Raw genomic sequence first — 18,348 nt, 5'->3', positions numbered from 1 at the left:
AAAGTCCATAGTCTGCTATTGAGACAGACATGGGGAAGCAACTGTTGGCCCCAGGATTGGTAACATGGAATGTTGCTGCTAATTGGGTTTCTGCCATATACTTGTGATGTTGCTTGGCTACTGTTTAGAAAACAGGATACTGGGCTAGATGGACCATTGGTGTAACCCAGTATGGCTAGTCTTATGTTCTTATGTTCAGGTAGACAGAGCTTGTGTTAAATTACAACCCCGAGGATGTCAATGCTGAATAGCATATCTTCTGCTAAGGTTAATTTATTTATTTATGTAAAAAATTTATAACCTGCTTATATCCTAAGCAGTTCGCATAGATACACTAATATTAAAAACATAAATAATATATAAACAATAAGCATTTTGTGATATTTCTCATCTAGAATGGCATACGTAGCAGAGTAGTGTGCTGCTATGTGACAATATACACATGTGCCTCATTCGTAGATATTGAGCTGTCTGGTGACCTTGAGCCATTTTGGTCACTGATTGCTAAAGGTAATTGAAACTGGTATTTAGAATTGTGTTATTTTGAAGATTTCTGTAGAACTCATACAGAGAATCTGCTGTGTTCTCATGTTTCTTTCCTACTTTATCTCTTTTGTCCTTCTGCTAACTCTGGCTGGCTGTGCATGGTTAACCCAGTGTTCTCCTATGCCTCTTCTGTTTCTGTCTCTAGATATACAAGGAACAGCTCAACACCAGGGTAGTTTTGGTTGCTGTGGAAACCTGGACAGAAAGGGACCGTATTATCATTGGTCCAGATCCCATGAAGATGCTTCATGACTTCTCCAAATATCGACAACACCACATAAAACAGCATGCTGATGCTGTGCACCTGCTCTCGTTAGTACTATCCATCACTGATTTAATTAATTACCAACTGAATTGGATACTGTATTCAGCTGCTGGCTGTACTTTAAAATAGATTCTCAAGCATGATTTGAATATGTATACTCTAGGATGACAAGTATTTTATAAACAAACATATCACAACACTCAAGGTTTTCTATAATATGTTGATAGTAATCCAAGTGCAGTTTTATAGTAAACACTGTTTATCATTATGTGTTTTGTTTTCAGCATTTAATGACCAGATTCTTGTTTCTTCCAGCAATAGTAATAGCGTTAGATGTAAGTCCAAAAGACCATAAAATACTTTCAATTAATTGCTATTATTAGTATTGCTATGTCATTGGTTTAAAACATTACATTTTAAGAGGTGGTATGAGTGACGTAGGATCCAGACCAAAATAAAAAGGTGGTTATGTTCTTTGAAGTGTATGGGATCCGTGATCTAGGTGAAAGTAATGGCAGTAAAAAAAAAATTGGTAAGTTATTTAACATTGAAACTGAGAGCATATATGAACAAAATCCATGTAATCTATTCATTTTCCCTACTTGTTGCAGTAATGCAGACCATACATGATATTCTGTTTTACCCTCACTTCTCCACTTCTGAGGATTTAGTGTGTGTCCCATGCTTAATAAATCATTTTCTAAAAGGATTATAGCATAACGGGTCTGTTCTCTTGAGGCTAGAGTAGCAGACTTTGAATAGCTGAGGAAGACAGAGAGGTACATAGATGAGACCTACATGCAGTGGTGTGCTAGTAAATTTTTAACAGGCTCTCTCCATGGTCCACCTCGGCGCGCCCCCCCCCCCCCCATCCACCTCTGCGCCCCCCCCCCCACCCAAAAAAATTTGCAGAGCTGGCTATACCCCGGGGGGGGGGGGGGGGGGGGGGGCGGCCAACACATTACTCTCTCCAGGAAAAAAAAATTAAATTATCCCAGGTTCCAACCTAATTCATGTTTAATATGGGATAAAATGCCATAAATAAGTAAATAAATATAAACTTTTAACGTTCAGCACCTGATTCTCAAAGTGGACATATTCCAAACACTATAATGAAAATAAAATTATTTTTTTTCTACCTTTGTTGTCTGGTGACTTTGTTTCTCTGATCATGCTGGTCCAGTATCTGATCCTGCTGCTCTCTATCTGTTCCCTTGACTACGTTTCCAGGGCTTCCTTTCCATTTTTTCTTTCTTTCCTCCTTTCTTCTTCATTTCTGGTCCTCTGCAGACTTGACTGTACAGTGGATCCAACTTCTGCCTATTTTCTCCATCCATGTGCAGTTTCTCTCCTCACTTCCTTTTCCCTCATCTAATCTCCTTCCTCTATCTTCCCTCCATGTCCAGCATTTCTTCTCTCTCCCTTCTCTCCCCTCCATCCATGTCCTGAAACTCTCCTCTCTCCCCTGCCCCTCTCTATCCATCCATACCCAGCAATTCTCTCCCCTGCCCCCCTCTACCCACCCATGCCCAGCAGGTCTCTCCCCTGCCCCCCTCTACGCACCCATGCCCAGCAAGTCTCTCCCCTGCCCCCCTCTACCCACCCATGCCCAGCAAGTCTCTCCCCTGCCTCCCTCTACGCACCCATGCTCAGCAAGTCTCTCCCCTGCCCGCCTCTACCCACCCATGCCCAGCAAGCCTCTCCCCTGCACCCCTCTACGCACCCATGCCCAGCAAGTCTCTCCCCTGCCCCCCTCTACCCATCCAGCGATTCTCCTCCCTCCCCTGCCGCTCCAAAGCATGTCCAAAGATGTCCTTCGCTCCCACCCTCCCCTCCCGCTCCGCCCCCCCCCCGTCTTTTTTAAATTACCTCCGTTGAAGCGCGCGCCATTTAAAGCCCTGCTGCGTGCTGGCCATCTCCAGGCTTCCCCTGCTTGATTCGGATGATGTTCGTGCCTTAGTCCCGCCTTCGCGAAAAAAGGAAATGACGTCAGAATGAAGGCTGGACTAAGGCACGAACATCATCCGAATCAAGCCGGGGAAGCCTGGAGACGGTAGCACACAGCAGGGCTTTAAATGGCGCGCGCTTCGACGGAGGTAATTAAAAAAAGACGGAGGGGAGCGGGAGGGGAGGGTGGGAGTGAAGGACATCTTTGGACATGCTTCGGAGCGGCAGGGGAGGTAAGCATGGCCTGTGATGGCGCCCTCCTGCCATGCTTACCTCCCGCAATGGAGCCGGCTCGCCCCCAACAACCGGCTCACAAGAGCTGTCAAAATTTAACAAGCGGCTCTTGCGAGCCGGCTCCAGCACACCACTTCCTACATGGATGTTATAGAGAAGTCCCACCTCCAGTCTGTAAGCCCCTGTGCTGCTGTGGAGAAGGGAGGTCTCCTGGAAGGAGAGTCACCATGGTGAAGTAGGAAGTACTCCTGTAGCCAGGACCTGCCCACCAGGTGATTCACTATCTTCTTGCACTGAGGATATGTCTCCGAGAACTTCTGCCCAGGAGGGTAGGGTTAGGGCAGCTATTGTAGTATTCGATCATTAGGCATGTAGCTAGCTGGGTGGCTGGTGGACGTGAAGATCGCCTGGTCAGTTGTCTGCCTGGTGTGAAGGTGGCGGACCTCACGTGTCACCTAGACAGGATCTTAGATAGTGCTAGGGAGGAGCCGGCTGTCTTGGTACATGTGGGTACCAATGACATAGGAAAATGTGGGAAGGTAGGTTCAGGAAGCCAAATTTAGGTAGAAAGCTGAAATCCAGATCCTCCAGGGTAGTATTTTCAGAGATGCTCCCCATTCCACGCGCAGGATCCAAAAGGCAGGCAGAGCTCCAAAGTCTGAATGCGTGGTTGAGACAATGGTGCAGGGATGAGGGAGATTTGTTAGGAACTGGCGACATTCTGGGAAATAGGGAGACTGTTCTGAAAGGATGGGCTCCACCTTAACCTGGATTGAACCAGGCTGCTGATGCTAACTTTTAAAAAGGAGCTAGAGCAGCTTTTAAACTAGAATGAGGGGGGGGGGGGAGCCAACAATTGCCAGGAGCACATGGTTCGTTGTGGAGTATTCTTGAAGGATACTATGGAAACAGAACATTTAGGGAATCCCCCTAGAGAAGTTTCAACAATGCTGAAAGTAAGCCAGGTGTGCTTAATGAGAAAGCAGGATAAAGCTTGCACATTATCCCCCTTCAACTTCTAAGCAGCTTGTAGATCCAAGGAAAATACACAATTTTTTTCAAATCCAGGCTAAAAGCCTACCTCTTTAACGCTGCTTTTGACTCCTAACCACTACTCACTTGCCCTGTACCCTTTTATCCCCACCTCTTTAATTCCCTTACCTCTTAGTTATTCTGTCTGTTTGCCTGTCCTATTTAGATTGTGAGCTCTTTGAGCAGGGACTGTCTTTTCATGTATGGTGTACAGCGCTGGGTAGGCCTTGTAGCGCTATAGAAGTGATAAGTAGTAGTAGTAATTTGAAGTGGCTATATTGAAATGCTAGAAGCCTAAAAAAATAAGATGGGAGAGTGAGAAGTATATAGCACTAAATGATGAGGTAGATATAATAGGCATCTCAGAGAGTTAGTGGAAATGGACAATCAATAGGACACTTTGTTTTCAGGGTACAAATTGTATCGCAGTGATAGAGAGGTTCAAATTGGGGGGGGGGGGGTGGAGGGTGTGTTATAAGTTAAAGAGGGAAGTGAGTCAAATAAAATAAACATTCCATATGTAACAGGTAGCAGCGTGGAATCATTATGGATAGAAATTGTATGTGTGAAAGGAAGAAGTATTCTTGTAGGGTTGTTCTACTGTCCGCCGGGACAGAACAAACAGACGGATGAAGAAATGTTTACAGAGATTAGGAAAGCTGGCAAATTGGGCAACACTATAATAATGGGTGATTACGGTTACCCCGATATTGACTGGATAAATGTTACATCAGGGAGTGCCAGGGAGACCATTTTTCTCCAGTATATTGTCTAATGGAATCAATATAATGTTAAATAGGATGGGGGACAATGCAGAGCCCTGGTGCTGATGAAATTGTACCCGATTGTTTCACTTGGAATAATCTAGACTTTAGGAAGCCTGAGAACCATTTTTTTTTTTTTTTTTTAATTTGTTTATTTATTGTTTTAGTGATAATACAAAGAATACATCTTTGAAAAGATACACCAGATATAAACACAAATACACTAAAAAATATAATATATATAGAAAACATCTCTACAATCTGGTTACAACAGTCCACCATAAAGAGAAGGAGTGGGATTCAAGATTGATTAAACCAAAGGAAGTTTGGTGCTATTAACTTAAAGTTTGAGGAAAAACAAGCAGTGGTACTCCTTAATTTACAGAACCATAAACCAGAGATGGAATTAGCATTGGTTTTTCTTCATATCAAGGAATGACCTTAATTGTTCAGGTTCAAAGAATATATATTTTTATCCTTGAATATCAAAATACACTTGCAAGGAAATCGTAATTGGAAAACTGCTCCAACATTTAAAGACTCTTGCCTCATATCTAGGAACTTTTTCCGCCTTTGCTGAGTCCAACGAGCAATGTCTGGGAACACAGAGACTTTGCTTCCTTTATACTCTGGATAAATTTTTTTAAAATAAAGTCTCAATAAAGATTCTTTATCTTGTAAGAAGACAAAAGATACAATCAATGTCGCTCTGGTTTCTGTATTATCCACAGACTGCTCCAAAAAGTTTGTCAAATCCAGCGTTTCAGGAGGAATGTCCTGTTTAGAAGTAACTTGAGGTAAAGGAGGTTTCTTTTCCAAGTAGTAAATCTTTTGAAGAGGAGGGAGTGTTTGATCTGAATAATTGTATATTTCTTTAAGAAACTTAGCAAACATATCCTTCGGGGGCACAAATTGAGATTTTGGAAAGTTTAGGAATCGTAGGTTTAGATTTCTTGATAAATTTTCCATATTCTCTATTTTTCTTTGTATAGAGGCACAATCTCCTACAATATGAACTTGTTGTTGAGATATTTTCCCAATTTGCGTCTCTAGGTCAGTTTGCTTTATTATTACTCCCTCCATTTGTCTTTTAAGAGATTTTATCTGAGAAGAATTGTTCAAGGATAACGTTATGAAAGAGGTACAGACCTTGTGAAGCGATTCCAATGCTGTCCAAATCGATTCCAGCGACACCTCTTGGGGCTTGATTAAGGGTTGTATCGCCAATACGCAAGCAGAAACTTCTTCTGGCGTAGTTGTTTCAGGCAATACCCCAATAGCCTCCCCTGTTGGCATTTCTGGCGTTCGCTGGACTCCCTCAGCTAGCCACAAGATCTCTCTGGCCTCCGCTATCGCTTCTGGGGAAGGCCACTCCTTCGAAGCCCCACTAGTCTCGGGATTCGGTACAGTTCCTCCAGGTGCGTGCGAAAGCGTCGGGGTCACAGGTCCTAACGGACTAAGCGAAAATTCGCTCTCCTGAGCGGAGCTCTTCCCTGCTCCGCTAGCGGATACGTCCGAGGTCGGAGTCGATACCAGAAATGTAGTCAATGACTGCTGCCCAGGCAAGGTAGGGATTTGCTTCGGGAGGGGTGGTCCCCTTAGCTTCCCTTTCCTTTTTGGCATGTTTAGCTAGGAAAATCGTCGAAGAAAAATTTTCTTTTTGGGAGCGTCTTTGCTACACGTCCTGCTTGGGCGCCATCTTGAATCCTTTGAGCTCGCCTGAGAACCATTTTAACACAGCTCCACAGATTCCATAATGGTTAAGGCTTCCCAAGACTTATTACAACTGTTAACATGAACTCATCAGGAAACAGGATATCCTTACAGAGATTTGGCCATATATTACTGTACTCTATAGACAGTGCTTTTTTTTGTAGAAAAAAAGGTGCCGGTACTCATTGTGGGCGGAGTCACCACATATGACGCCACCCCTATTATAGCCACACCCACATTTGCCACACTCCTTATACCAGCCATAGCGCATATAAACAGACATCGTTGAAAATATTATAGGAGAAAAAATAACGTGATTTTTTTTCATTATAAATAATTTCTGTAACCTGTTACAGCTCCAGTATACCCAGTGCAAAATAAGACAGCAGATGTAAATTCTCAAATTGGACATATTCCAGACACTAAAATGAAAATAAAATGATTTTTTCTACCTTTGTTGTCTGGTGACTTTGTTTTTCTGATCATGCTGGCTCAGTATCTGATTCTGCTGCTATCTGTCCTCTTAACTCCATTTCCAGGGCTTCCTTTCCATTTATTTCTTTACTTTCCTCCTTTCTTCTTCATGTGTTGCCCTACATCCGTAAGTAAAAGCTGGGTCCTCCGCAGACTTGACTGTCCAGTGGATCCAGCTTTGGCCTATTTTCTACATCCATGTGCAGTTTTTCTCCTCTCTTTTCCCTCATCTCATCTCCTTTCTCACTCTTCCCTCGCCTCCATCCATGTCCAGCATTTCTTCTCTCTCCCTTCCCTCTCCTCCATCCACCCATGTCTAGCAGCCCTCCTCTCCCCTGCCCGCCATCCACCCATGTCCAGCGATTCTCTCTTCCCCCTGTCATCCACCCATGTCCAGCGATTCTCTCTTCCCCCTGTCATCCACCCATGTCCAGCGACCCTCCTGTCCCCCTGCCCTCCCCTGCCATCCACCCATGTCCAGCGATTCTCTCTTCCCCCTGCCATCCACCCATGTCCAGCAAACCCCCCTTACCCCCTGCCATCCACCCATGTCCAGCGACCCCCCCCCCCCCGCCATCCACCCATGTCATAAGTACATAAGTAATGCCATACTGGGAAAAGACCAAGGGTCCATCGAGCCCAGCATCCTGTCCAGCGATTCTCTGTTCCCCCTGCCATCCACCCATGTCCAGCGACCCTCCTGTCCTCCCTGCCCTCCCCTGCCATCCACCCGTGTCCAGCAACCCCCCCACCCCCCTGCCATCCACCTATGTCCAGCGACCCTCCTGTCTCCCCCGCCCTCCCCTGCCATCCACCCATGTCCAGCAACCCCCCCTGCCCTCCACTCATATCCAGCGACTCTCCTCGTTTCCCTGCTCCCCCTCCCTCCAGCCACCCATACCTATCTGAGCCCCCCCTCCCCGGCCCAGTCCCCACCTGCCTACCAGCTCCGTGCCGACGACCCTCTTCTCCTACCACCCGGCACCGTGACCCAGCCTTTAAAAAAATCTATGAAGCGGCGGAGCGGTGCCTTGCGGCTGCCTGTAAAAGAAGAAAAATCGCCTCATCGGCCGGCCTTCCCTCACTGTGTTCCGCTCTTGCGGAAATAGGAAGTTACATCAGAGGGCGGAACACAGGGAAGGCCGGCCGACGAGGCGATTTTCTTCTTTTACAGACAGGCGCGAGGCACCGCTCCGCCGCTTCGTAGATTTTTTTATAGGCTGGGTCATGGTGCTGGGTGGCAGGAGACGAGGGTCGTCGGCACGGAGCTGGTAGGCAGGTGGGGACTGGGTCGGGGAGGGGACCTACAAAAAGGTGCTGGTACGCTGTACCGGCACAAAAAAAGCACTGTCTATAGAACAATTAGAAAAATGAGCACAAAATACAGAGTTTATTACTGCTGTTTCTACCATTAATTTCATAAGCTGTTTTAGTGATATTCAGTTTATTTCATGATATTTATATCTAGATATGGGAAGTTTTCAAATAAATAAAAGAGCTATCAAATATATATTTTTTTTAATCCCTCATCCTCCACTTTTTAAGGCACTGCTAATCCAACTGGAACAGCTTTAGACTGTTTACAGATGGATCACGCAAAGGCAGTCTGTTATTTTTTAATAAGCTTTTGCTATTGTTTTCAATAGTGCTTGCCATTGTTTTGGGTGAGTAAAAACGGCAGCAAGCTCCACCTTACTGGCTTCAGTGACCCATAACGGGCTAGATAAACTTATGCTGTCTCCCGTTCCCAATCTAACCTCCTTGGTCTGGTCACACAGCCTTTACCATGAGAGGCCCTTTGCCATTTGGGTCGAGCTGAAAGGGAAATTATTTCAGGCACAGCTTTTCTAGCCATTTCATGCAATCTAATTTGCTGGAGTTTCCCTTCCAAGTAAAATGTCAAGCATTCGGATGATGCCATCTGTATTTGATTCCCATAATTTGAGTGCCACTAATCCTGACAAATTTCTATGACATAAGTGAGCCATCAGAATTTCTCCGGTGAATGTACTTTGGCCATTATAGCTTCTTTTATTTTAAAATCTGAAAAGCAAGCTATTATATCGTGCGGTAGATTAGCTGTGAGTCGTCCTGCCATTCAATACACGCTCTCCTGTGTTATGGTTTCCAGAGACAGTGATCTGTAAGTAAAGCACTTGCAAATTGCTACTACTGATTCACAATTCATGTATTCCGCTGTGTCCAGCACCCCCCCTAAAGCGCAGATTATATCGCCTACTGTGGTTCTCCAAATCTTCTGTTCTATCAAATAGATACTGATGAGTAGCTTTACATTCCTCTAAGGAGGTGTCCAGAGTGGTAATAGATTCCTTATGTTCATCCAATCGAGTTTCCGTATTGAGTCTATGTCCCACTTCAGCTATTTCTTCACAGAGATCTATTGCCAATGTACCTGGCTCAGTTCAAACTGCTTTCAAGAAAGATTTGATTTCTTAAAGGAGTACACAAAATTCAGCAAAAGGGTCTCCTTCCACTAATGGAACTTGTGACAGCTCCAGTGTAAGAGTCTGTTCTCTGGCCTTCGCCAGTTTAGCTTTCTCTTGGTCTGCAGATCCAGCTGGATGGTAAGCAAAATCCTTTAATATGTGACTAGAAGAAAATAAAATATTAATCTCTGCATTCTTCAAATGTTCCTCTACAGTTTTAATGACCTTGTACTGGCTGCGCATTTGGTTGCTATTCTCTAAACATATTATTTTGTAATACAGAAAAAATTAGACAGGAATTAGTGAAAAAAGTATTTTATTCTTACTCACCCACCAGCACAGCATCAGATATCAGTTGCAAACTGTAACAAACTTACAAAATCTAACATCAGTACCTCTGGTAATTATAAGTAATTAGACTAATTATATAGAGAAGAGAAGAGAAAAGGAGGAAGGAAAGTTTATTCGTCATACAAAGATCACAGAACAGAGAGAAAGGAAGAAAGATTCTTAGCTATAGAGAATTAGTTTTTACGAAGGGGGGAGAGTATCCCCTTCGGGAAAAGTACATAAGAAATGCCACACTGGGAAAAGACCAAGGGTCCATCGAGCCCAGCATCCTGTCCACGACAGCGGCCAATCCAGGCCAAGGGCACCTGGCAAGCTTCCCAAATGTACAAACATTCTATACATGTTATTCCTGGAATTGTGGATTTTTCACAAGTCCATTTAGTAGCGGTTTATGGACTTGTCCTTTAGGAAAACGTGTAACCCCTTTTTAAACTCTGCCAAGCTAACTGCCTTCACTACGTTCTCCGGCAATGAATTCCAGAGTTTAATTATGCGTTGGGTGAAGAAAAAATTTCTCCGATTTGTTTTAAATTTACTACACTGTAGTTTCATCACATGCCCCCTAGTCCTAGTATTTTTGGAAAGCGTGAACAGACGCTTCACATCCACCTGTTCCACTCCACTCATTATTTTATATACCTCTATAGACCATGGGACGGATCTGAAACTCTCTTTCCATCATGGCTGGTTTTCAGAGTTTCTTTGTTTGCAGCGTGGTTTTATAGGCTGTGGTGAGCATCCACTTCTCCTCTACGCTGGACCAATCATAGGTGCTGCATGTGTGCTGGAGACTTGTAATTGGGTCTTTCATATGTGCTGGAGGCTTGCAATTGGTGTCCTTGCCACACCTCTTCTCAGTAAATTACATGTGTAACAAGTTAGCTGAGTTGCCCTAGCAATGGGAGGCCCCATCAGAGTTTGTGACCAGCCAGAAATTCCTTCATGAGGTTAATAGTAAAGAAAGATGGGGAATGGGAAATAGTGCAGCAAACCTGAAGTAGACATTATAGCTAAAACTTATAGACATCTTACAGACAACCACTTAGAGTGTTAGTTTGCCAAATGAGGGGGATTCACACTGGAATCAAATTGGACTGTGCAGATTACTACTACTTATCATTTCTATAGTGCTACTAGACGTACGCAACACTGTACACTTGAACGTGAAGAGACAGTCCCAGCTCAACAGATCTAAAAGCTCAACTAACCATCTTGTTCTTAGACGTCACTTCCTCTTTGTGGCTGATTTTTAAACTATATTTTTCATACTACACAGTTTAAACATGCAGTGAACTAAAACAAATATATGATTAAAAACTTTCTTTGAGTTTTACAGAGTGCATGCTTCTCAAGAATTTTATAACTGATTTCTGCCAGCTGCTAAATACAACGCTAGACAGCCAGGTTCTCATTATCCCAAGAGTGTCGAACCTGCAATTCTGGAAGGCCACAAACTGGTCAAGTTTTCAGCATATCCCTAATGAATGTTTATAAGAAATTTGTATGCAGTGCTTCCATTTATTTTTATTGCATTTGTACCCCACACTTTCCCACTCATGGCAGGCTCAATGCGGCAGGCAATGGAGGATTAAGTGACTTGCCCAGAGCCACAAGGAGCTGCCTGTGCCGGGAATCGAACTCAGTTCCTCAGGACCAAAGTCCACCATCCTAACCACTAGGTCACTCCTCCATTGTGTGCATATATATATATATATCTTTTGTCTGTTTCTTTAGGGATTTCCTGAAAACAAGACTGTTTTATAGCATTCAGGGACTAAAGTTTGACACCCCTGCTCTATCCCCTCTGGGACTTTAGTTTAAATATCGACAAAATCAGTTCTTTAAAATTGAGGGTACAATATCACATTTTAGGTGTCTTTTAGTGGTGGTTATGATAGAACCCACATCTTCACACATACAGTATGAATAATGCAGCGGCTTGCTCTTGCCAGTACTGCTGGATGCAGCTCACCCCAGTCACTTTCATTGCTGCATGTGTCCATCAAGGTTCACCTCAAAAGCAGATTTTGAGTCTTCCTACTAATGACCTCCCTGTTGAACTTCACTCCAAACAGTTCTATCCTCAATTTCCGACTCTTCTCAGACTTACCTGTTTATCCAGTCCTTCCCTTTCCTTACCCCTTAATTCGATCCAGCTTTGGTGCCTGTCCTGGAATGGATCTGCCTTATCTTTTTTTTTCTTCTTTATTGACTTTCATTCTGTACTATTCTTACTATAATTTTATGTAGTTTGTTTAAATTGATTTTATTGTACACCACTCTTGATTTTCTCCTGAAGGGTGGTATATCAAGCCCAAAATAAACTAAACTAACACTATCACAGGAAGAAAGTTTCTTAACCAGTCAGTGGCTGACATATGTACTCAATGTGCTCCTTGGTATCTAAGGGTAAGGATACTCTACCAAGGTTGATGCTGTAATACTGTAAAATGGGGAAAAAGGGAAGAATTGCACATTTCATAGGTATTTTACATCTTTAAAGAACTGACTGTCCCACTGCTTATTGTTTTAGCTGGAAACCCACAGCACAGCTATTCAACTAGTGGCTGTTGTGTCCACCGCTCATCTTTATTATTTTTAGGAGGCTGTATATCTTTTAGCAGATGGCGCTTTTATATACTAAAACATATTTGAGGTCCTAATTTGCAGTTCACTAACATCTATAGCCTGTGTGTTTGTTTGTTTGTTTGTTTGTTTGTTTGTTTGTTTGTTGAAAGGCGCAGAAGGAGGTAATTGGAAGATGGACTTGGGCTTTACTTAAAAAAACAACAAAAGCTAAATGGAGAAGCACCTGCATATTATGATTTATTCAACTGAGTATGTGTTAGGATTTTGTGATTTTTACAACTGTATTAATTTCCTTTCTCATTTCCCTTTGTGTTTTTGTTAAGGAATGTGACTTTCCATTACAAGAGAAGCAGTATGAGTTACTTTGGTGGAGTTTGTTCCCTGATCAGGGGGGTTGGTGTGAATGAGGTAACAGTTTTATATTTTTTCTCCTATTGCTTCTTGAATTTGCTGTTTCCCCCTTGCATACATTCTGGCTTTCAAATTATTTTAATTGAAAAATAGTACCCGATACAAAACATATACCAAACAAATCTGAATTCATATGCACAAATATTTTGTGATTGATTTTATTATACTCCAGTTTGTGCCTGAGTCAGCTTATAGATCAAAATCTGTAAAGGTATTTGTGTACAGCTCTAACCACTTTACTGGGCAGACTAGATGGACCATACTGGTCTTTGCCATCATTTACTATGCTATCATAAGGCATAGTGTCTAAGGTGGTCACTGTTAACATAGAACCATGCTAAAACCATTTAGTTTGGTAAAAATTCCATATTAGTCATGTAGTGCAAATAGCGGTAGAATCTGGGTGAGAGATGGACAGTGATAGGGTGTAGTCAGGACTGATGCAGTAACTCTTCTGATTGTTGATAGTGTGGTTGCCACAGTCTGGTAGTATAGCCATGGCTCTTGTCACGTCTGTGGCCATGCCCCCTCTCAGACTCACCTTATTTCCTGTGGTCAGCTTCTGAGCTGGCTTCTGTCTGTTCTATGTGAGTTAGTTCTGTCTCTGTGTGCTGGCTGCATTAGATTGTCTGTGTGATGTCACCCGTTCCAGATTTCAGCCCAGTCCAGTCCGGATCTTCCAGACTGCTGGACCTGCTTGTTTTGTTTGTACCTGCACAGCACCCTTAGTTGCCTGGTGATTGCAGCAGTGAGCTTCAGCTGCTGCTGGGCTTATTAGCCATTTTGAAACTCTCTGCTTTGCCTTTGCATTGCGTCTAAGGCCCTGGTATGTTGGTGCTTTTGCACTTTAGCCTGAGTTTGTTTCCTTGCTCTAGTTCTTGCCTGAAGTCTTGCCTGTTCTAGTTAGTGTATGTTTAGTTTAGGGTATTGCTTGTTTACTGTATTGCTTGTTTCCTAGTCTTATGTCTTGTTTGTATGTCTTTGCCTAGTTCTGGGTTTATCTGTGTTTGTTCCCTGCTTCAGTGGCTGCTTGCAGCTTTCAGTTCAGTCTCCTATCTAGCTGTGTTGGTTCCCTGTTTCAGTGGCTGCTCACAGCTTTCAGTCCTGTCCTTTAGCCTATCCTTTCCCTGCCTTGCTGTCCCTGTTTATTCCTTTTCCCTCTGACCCTCAGTCCCTGTGCTGCCTAGCTGATATCCAGTCCCGGCCCTGTCCAGTAAGTCCTGCCGGCCATCTGAAGCCAGGAGCTCAACTTCTGGTGAAAAGCGGCCAGGGGCAGGTGAAGTCTCACTGTTTGTCAGAGATCTGCCCTGTCTCTAGTGTGGGGTGGTTTTGCCTGCCACTGCTGCTCCTCAGTAGTGGTCCAAGGGCTCACAAACCCAGTTCCAGCTTTATAAACGTGACAGCTCTGTACACCTAAACCCCTGAGCCCTCTTTAATCAAGCCGTGCCCCCCAACCAGCCCCCCCCCCCCCAAGATCAGAACCCTCCTATCCAATCCCCTCCAAATCCAGTCCCCTTCCTCTAAAAGCAAAGCCTATCCCTGATCCCAGCCTCCCCCCCAAGCCCCCCCATATCATTTAGCACAGCATTCTGTGCTAGTTTGGTTTTTGGGATAGGAGCAGTCCCATTCTTGTCCTCCAGAATGGCAGCTCTTGTTTGTCCTTAGAAGTCATATTGACCTGCTAGTGATTACTATCATGAGACTACCACTAGGGTCAGAGCCATCATTTTGAAACCAAGATGCAGCCAGGTCAGGAGCAGAGGGGAGCATCTCCTGCTCTGTACACTCACAGGGGTGAGGGAAGAATCAGGGTACGGTTATGGGGGCCTTCAGGTTGGGCAGGGTCTTTGCCCTGTGGGAGGGGGCTGAGGTATGGCTGGATCTTGAGTCATGGAGCATATATGGGGCAGGATGGGGTGGCTAGAGGTTCTGATTTTGAAGGGGGGTTCCTATCAGGATGAGAAAAGTCTGTTGGGGGAGTTCTTGGAGTGGGGAGGTGATCATGGTGACTTGATCTGGGGTGGGAAACATGTAGGGTGTGTTATTAAGGGGCTTCAGGTTATGACACTGCAGCTTCTTCCTTTCAGTGGAAGTTAGTTCCAGGGCCCATATTTCATTTCTCAGCAGATAGCACAGTTGCCTCCATAATATTATCAGATCTAATGGCATTCTAATTACCATCAAAACATGGTAATTTCAATGATAGCTTAGGTTGTATTAAACTGTAATTAAAGAGGCCATTTTGTTTGAGTTTTATATATACTTTAGGCTTGAGTTCAGATTCTATAAGTATATTGGATCATACGCTCTGGTCCTAGTAAACATGGATCTTTGGAAGACAAGTAATTGCTCTTAGGAGTCGTAGAGGAGCATAATCGAATGGGGCGCCCAAGTTTTCCTGAGGACGTCCTCACAGGACGTCCCCGCGAAGGGGCGGGGAAACCCGTATTATCGAAAGAAGATGGGCATCCATCTTTCGTTTCTATAATACAGTTGGGGACGCCCAAATCTTAACATTTAGGTCGACCTTAGAGATGGTCGTCCCCGGTTTTCGGCGATAATGGAAATCGAGGACACCCATCTCAAAAACGACCAAATCCAACTAATTTGGTCATGGGAGGAGCCAGCATTCGTAGTGCACTGGTCCCCCTGACATGCTAGGATACCAACCGGGCACACTAGGGGGCACTGCAGTGGACTAACTGATCACGAACTGAATGAAAAAAGCCCTTCTCTTACCGATCCCTTAGCGATTCGGAAAGGAACGGGCATGCATGAAGGAAATCGCATGCAAATGAGCTGCTCACTGTTAGCTCATTTGCACACGATTTCCTTTCTAAGGAGGGGAAGCCAGTGCAGAGCAGCCAAGCATTATGCGTGGCTGCTCTGCGCATGCCAAAGACAGCTTCATACTTGCAGACAAGCTGCTTGTATAATTGCCATCTACAACCTTAGAAAAATACAAGTCCAGGTGAAAACATCCAAGTGCTCATCAGGGACATCTTTTTTTTTTTTTTTTAAGAGTATGGGTGAAGGACGTCCTTCGCTATGCCTCTGTCCCTGTAATGGCAGTTGAGGACGTCCAGAATGTGGGTGTTTCTGTGAGAAGGACATCCATGCCTGGATCTTTCTGTGAGAAGGATGTCCATGCCTGCTATGCCTCTAACACCCCCTTTATTTATTTGGATTTTGGATCACAAGAAGCAGCAGTGGGATTTGAACTGGCCACCTCTGGGTTGCAAGACCAGTTCTCTAACCACTAGGCTACTCCTCTACTGCACTCCATTCCACTCCCTTGAAATTTGGCCGTCCCTGGGGTGGGGGGGGCGGGGGGGAAGTTCAGGACGTCCAAAATGTTTGAAAGAAGGACGTCCACATCTTTGCTATGCCTCCGCTGACACACACATACCTCTCCTCCTAAGGACCTGCATACTGCTGCGATGGACCTGAGTATGACATTTCAGGCTGGCAAAAAATGTTTTTAAAGTTGTTTTTTTCAGGGTGGGAGGGGGTTAGTGACCACTGGGGGAGTCAGGGGCTGTCATCCCCGATTCCCTCCGGTGGTCATCTGGTCAGTTCACGCACCTTTTTGAGGCTTGGTCGTAAGAAAAAAATGGACCAAGTAAAGTTGGCCAAGTGCTCGTCAGGGAGGCCCTTCTTTTTTCCATTATCGGTCGAGGACGCCCATGTGTTAGGCATGACTGGGGCAGTCCCGCCTTCGCTACGCCTCCGACATGCCCCCGGGAACTTTGGTCGTCCCCACATTGGGAAGCAGTTGGGGATGCCCAAAATCGGCTTTCGATTATGCCTTTTTGGGCGAGCCTAAGAGAAGGAAGCCATCTCCCATGTCGAAAGATGGGCGCCCTTCTCTTTCAAAAATAAGCCTGATAATAAACATTAAGTTATAAGGACGCCTAATACTAATTTTATGGAGGAAAATAGGTGCCACCTTTCCTCTATGGCCTGTCAAAGTGAGTAATTATAACTGTATCCATAGGAACAGGAAGGAAGATGGACAGAGATTGTAAGCTCTCTTGAGCAGGGACCATCCTTCCCCATGTTTAAACTTGTACAGCGCTGCGTAACCCTGGCAGCGCTATAGAAATGCTAAGTAGTAGTAAGTAGTAGCAGAGAGAGAAAAAGCTAGGAAGGCCTATAAGGCAAAGTAAGGCATGTGCCTAAAGAAATGTGGGCTGGGCAGGTCACTGTTACCTCTCCTGCTCCTTCCTTATCACCAACAAGAAAGGAACAGTTTTTTACCTCCATCATCTTCCTCTGCCAGCTTCCATCTGAAGTTTGAACCTCGTAGGTTCCCATAATATCAACGTTTATAATTCAGACTGAAGCCCGATAAGAGGTGGTAAATATAGGCAAAAAGCATGACTTTCCTTCTGCCAGTGGAAAGAAGGAATAGATGATTCTTTTGGTGGAGGTAAGGTGTAAATCCAGCCCATAGGCGGTCGGTGGCCCAACTGTTTGGGGAGGCTAAAGGGGGAGGGGTTAGGGGTGGGGCCAGGGGTGGAGCTTAAATCCATAATTGTCTGATAACACACAGAAAAAAATAAAAAGTCACAATTAATACCTTTTATTAAATTTAGATATTACATATGTATCATATGTCAAAGAATAAAGTGGTTGCTCAAAGCATATACTAACCACAATCGTAACTACAAAACACTATGCACAACTTTGTGCAAAAACACACTCAGACCCTTACTGTACCATACATATTACACTGGGCAGAACCAAATACACCAATATACCACCCATACGGAAAATGCAGACCGTCAACAATATGAAACAAGGGTCATAATATCACAATTCTCATGTAGAGCCACAAAACATCCTAATTCATGTTTAATGTGGGATAAAATGCCATACATAAGTAAATAAATATAAACATTTAATGTTGAGCACCTGATTCTCAAAGTGGACATATTCCAAACACTATAATGAAAATAAAATGATATTTTCTACCTTTGTTGTCTGGTGACTTTGTTTTTCTGATCATGCTAATTCCCTCAGCTCTAACCCACGTCGTCTCTTCGCCACCCTCAACTCCCTCCTCAGTGCCCTCCGCTCCCCCCCCCCTCACTCTCTCCTCAATCTCTGGCCGACTACTTCCGTGACAAGGTCCAGAAGATCAACCTCGAATTCACCACCAAACCTTCTCCTCCTCTTCATCCTATAACCCACTCTCTCAACCAACCTACCCAGGCCTCCTTCTCCTCTTTTCCTGCTATCACCGAAGAGGAAACCGCCCATCTCCTCTCCATCTCGAAATCCACCACATGTTCCTCAGACCCCATCCCCACCAACTTATCACCATCACTCCTACTATCACCCCCACCATCTGTCATATCCTCAACCTCTCTCTCTCCACTGCAACTGTCCCGGACACCTTCAAGCATGCTGTGGTCACACCACTCCTCAAAAAACCATCACTTGGCCCTACCTGTCCCTCCAACTACCGCCCCATTTCCCTCCTACCCTTCCTCTCCAAGATACTTGAACGCGCCTTTCACAGCCGCTGCATTGATTTTCTCTCCACTCATGCCATCCTCGATCCGCTCCA

General features: G+C 44.4%; 1 protein-coding gene across 1 annotated transcript in view; it reads left to right on the top strand.

Annotated features, from left to right (window-relative positions):
* Positions 1-18,348, top strand: part of ADAM23 (ADAM metallopeptidase domain 23) — a 1,183,145-nt gene that overhangs the window by 626,812 nt on the left and 537,985 nt on the right. Inside the window, exons 12-13 of the mRNA XM_030210005.1 lie at positions 692-858; positions 12,686-12,770. Of these exons, the coding sequence (XP_030065865.1) occupies positions 692-858; positions 12,686-12,770 (252 nt within the window). The remainder of the gene's footprint in view (positions 1-691; positions 859-12,685; positions 12,771-18,348) is intronic.

Source organism: Microcaecilia unicolor, chromosome 7, assembly GCF_901765095.1.
Source record: "Microcaecilia unicolor chromosome 7, aMicUni1.1, whole genome shotgun sequence".
Classification (NCBI taxonomy): domain Eukaryota; kingdom Metazoa; phylum Chordata; class Amphibia; order Gymnophiona; family Siphonopidae; genus Microcaecilia; species Microcaecilia unicolor.
This window is presented reverse-complemented; position numbering and strand designations above follow the sequence as displayed.